Source organism: Mesoplodon densirostris, chromosome 1, assembly GCF_025265405.1.
Source record: "Mesoplodon densirostris isolate mMesDen1 chromosome 1, mMesDen1 primary haplotype, whole genome shotgun sequence".
In the NCBI taxonomy this organism is placed as follows: Eukaryota; Metazoa; Chordata; class Mammalia; order Artiodactyla; family Ziphiidae; genus Mesoplodon; species Mesoplodon densirostris.
In genome coordinates, this window is record NC_082661.1 from 185924726 (window position 1) to 185927158 (window position 2433).

A 2433-nucleotide genomic window follows, 5' to 3' on the forward strand; every position below is an offset into this window, starting at 1 on the left:
CTTTCAAGGAAGCAAGCTGGGGCAATTGCAGAGATCTCCTCATCTGTTTTCTGTTTCTCAGAGATCACTGTCCTTTGTTGCCTAATGTACAACATCTCAAAAATCATTATTTCAAAGATTTTGTCAGTTTTTCCAGGCGGGAGGGTAAATCTGGTCTCTATCATTCCATCTTGTTTGAATTAGATGCCAGAGGCTTGAAATTAACAAAAAGCAACACTAAAACATTTTTCAATAAATACTACTTAAGATTACAAGTACCTCTTTTTTGGCAGCTATGTTACACTGTTGGCTTCTATTTGGCTTCTATCAGTTATACAGTCAACTAAACTTCTCTTTTAAAAAATAAGTGTTTTGGGCTTCCCTGGTGGCGCAGTGGTTGGGAGTCCGCCTGCCGATGCAGGGGACGCGGGTTCGTGCCCCGGTCTGGGAGGATACCACATGCCGCGGAGCGGCTGGGCCCGTGGGCCATGGCTGCTGAGCCTGCGCGTCCGGAGCCTGTGCTCCGCAGCGGGAGAGGCCACAACAGTGAGAGGCCCACGTACAGCAAAAAATAAATAAATAAATAAGTGTTTCTATAAAGTATGAGATATAAGTTTTTAGACTGAACTAGAGTTTTTTTTAATAGACTACTTTTTACAACAGTTTCACAGGTTCACAGCAAATAAACTAGACATTTAATAATGGAAAATTACCAAAATTATTGAATCTTTTTAAAACCTTGTCAAGGTAAGGCAAAGAAAAATTTAATTACGGTAATTGGAAGCAATGATTGGGAGGAAAAAATGGTCTCATGTTTATAACTCATTAAACTATTTTCTGCTCTAAACTCTTCTCTACATCCAGTCTTACCCCCATAACTCATTGTCCACTCAGTAGTGATCTTTTCAAAAGGTAAATGAGATCATATCTGACTTAAAACCCTCTACTGGCTTCTTATTACACTTAGAATAAATTCATACTCATTATCTTGCTTGATTTCCCACAACTCTCCCTTTCATTCATCATTCTCCAGCTTCTTCTGTGCAGGGCCTTTGTACTTTATAGTCCCTCTGCATGAAACACTTTCCATATCCTTGCATGGTTTGCCCCTCATCATCATTGAAGTCTCAAGTCAAATGTCATTGCCTCAGAGACAATTTCTCTGATTGCTATTCATCCTAACTACCAGTCACTGTTATATTACTCTATTTTATCTTCCTCATAGTATTTATCATTGTTCAAATATCTTATTTAGTTTACTTAGTATCTGTCTCCTCCTCATTAGAATAAAAGCTCCTTGAGAATTGCATTGTCTTGTTGCTCACTTCTGTTTCCAAGAACGAAGCACAGGACTGCCTAAAATATATTAATTGAATAAAGGATGATTGGAGAACATCTTCACAAGGCATTGAAAACTGTGTCTAATTTTAAGTCCTCTAATACTATTAATCTCTTTTTTGGACAGGTTCCATAGTGTCAATGTCACTTTTTAAAGTGTAATGTCCAGATATGTATACAACTGTCCAAGTGTTATTTGACCAAGTACAAAACACAGCAGGAATATAACATTTTTCAATAAATGATATTTAAGATTATAGTATCTCTTTTTTGACAACTGTGTTACTCTATTGGCTTCTATTATGTGTCAGTCAACTAAAATCTTCTTTCAAAAAATAAGTGTTTCTAGTCTTTTCTCTTGTCTGCCATCCTATGTGCAGTTGGATTTGCTCCTTGCCATGTCTTCTCACAAGACTTTCAGGATCAAGCGATTCCTGGCCAAGAAACAAAAGCAGAATCGTCCCATTCCCCAGTGGATTCAAATGAAAACTGGTAATAAAATCAGGTACAACTCTAAGAGAAGACATTGGAGAAGAACCAAGCTTGGTCTGTAAGGAGCCTCACATATGAAGTGGCACACACTTATGCTGTCAAGGTCAACTGTATCTTACTGCATCAGAACATCATTAGTGTCTGGAACAGCTGCCTGTGTTTGATGCTGTCTCCTCTTTTCTTGATCTTTCCTCACCACTGCTCACTGTGTAGCTCAGTAGTAAATATGTGAACCTTCTGTTGGAAAAAAAAATAGTAAGTGTTTCTATAAAGTAATAACTTCCTCACATTTAATACTTGAACAGTTGGGATTTGGGTATGAGATTTAGCATTGGTCCCTAAGTTTTCTCTTACTAAACTCAGACCAACATTACAACCTATTAGATTCTTTTTGAGTCCAGATTTTGAAACCTGGCACATTAGTTATTTCTCTTAGCTCCACAGCATCTACAAACTTAATATACATGCCATCAGAATCCTCATTTAAGTCAGTAATAAAAATGTACAGTAGGGCTTCCCTGGTGGCGCAGTGGTTGAGGGTCCACCTGCCGATGCAGGGGACGCGGGTTCGTGCCCTGGTCTGGGAGGATCCCACATGCCGCGGAGCGGCTGGGCCCGTGGGCC

General features: G+C 39.2%; 1 protein-coding gene across 1 annotated transcript; it reads left to right on the top strand.

Moving 5' to 3' along the window:
• Positions 1-352: 352 nt before the first annotated feature.
• On the top strand, positions 353-1892 carry LOC132485887 (large ribosomal subunit protein eL39-like; the record flags this gene model as incomplete). Its single annotated transcript, XM_060092493.1, has 2 exons — positions 353-396; positions 1667-1892. Coding segments are annotated over 2 exons (249 nt in total), but the record flags the coding sequence as incomplete, so codon positions are not given.
• Positions 1893-2433: the final 541 nt, after the last annotated feature.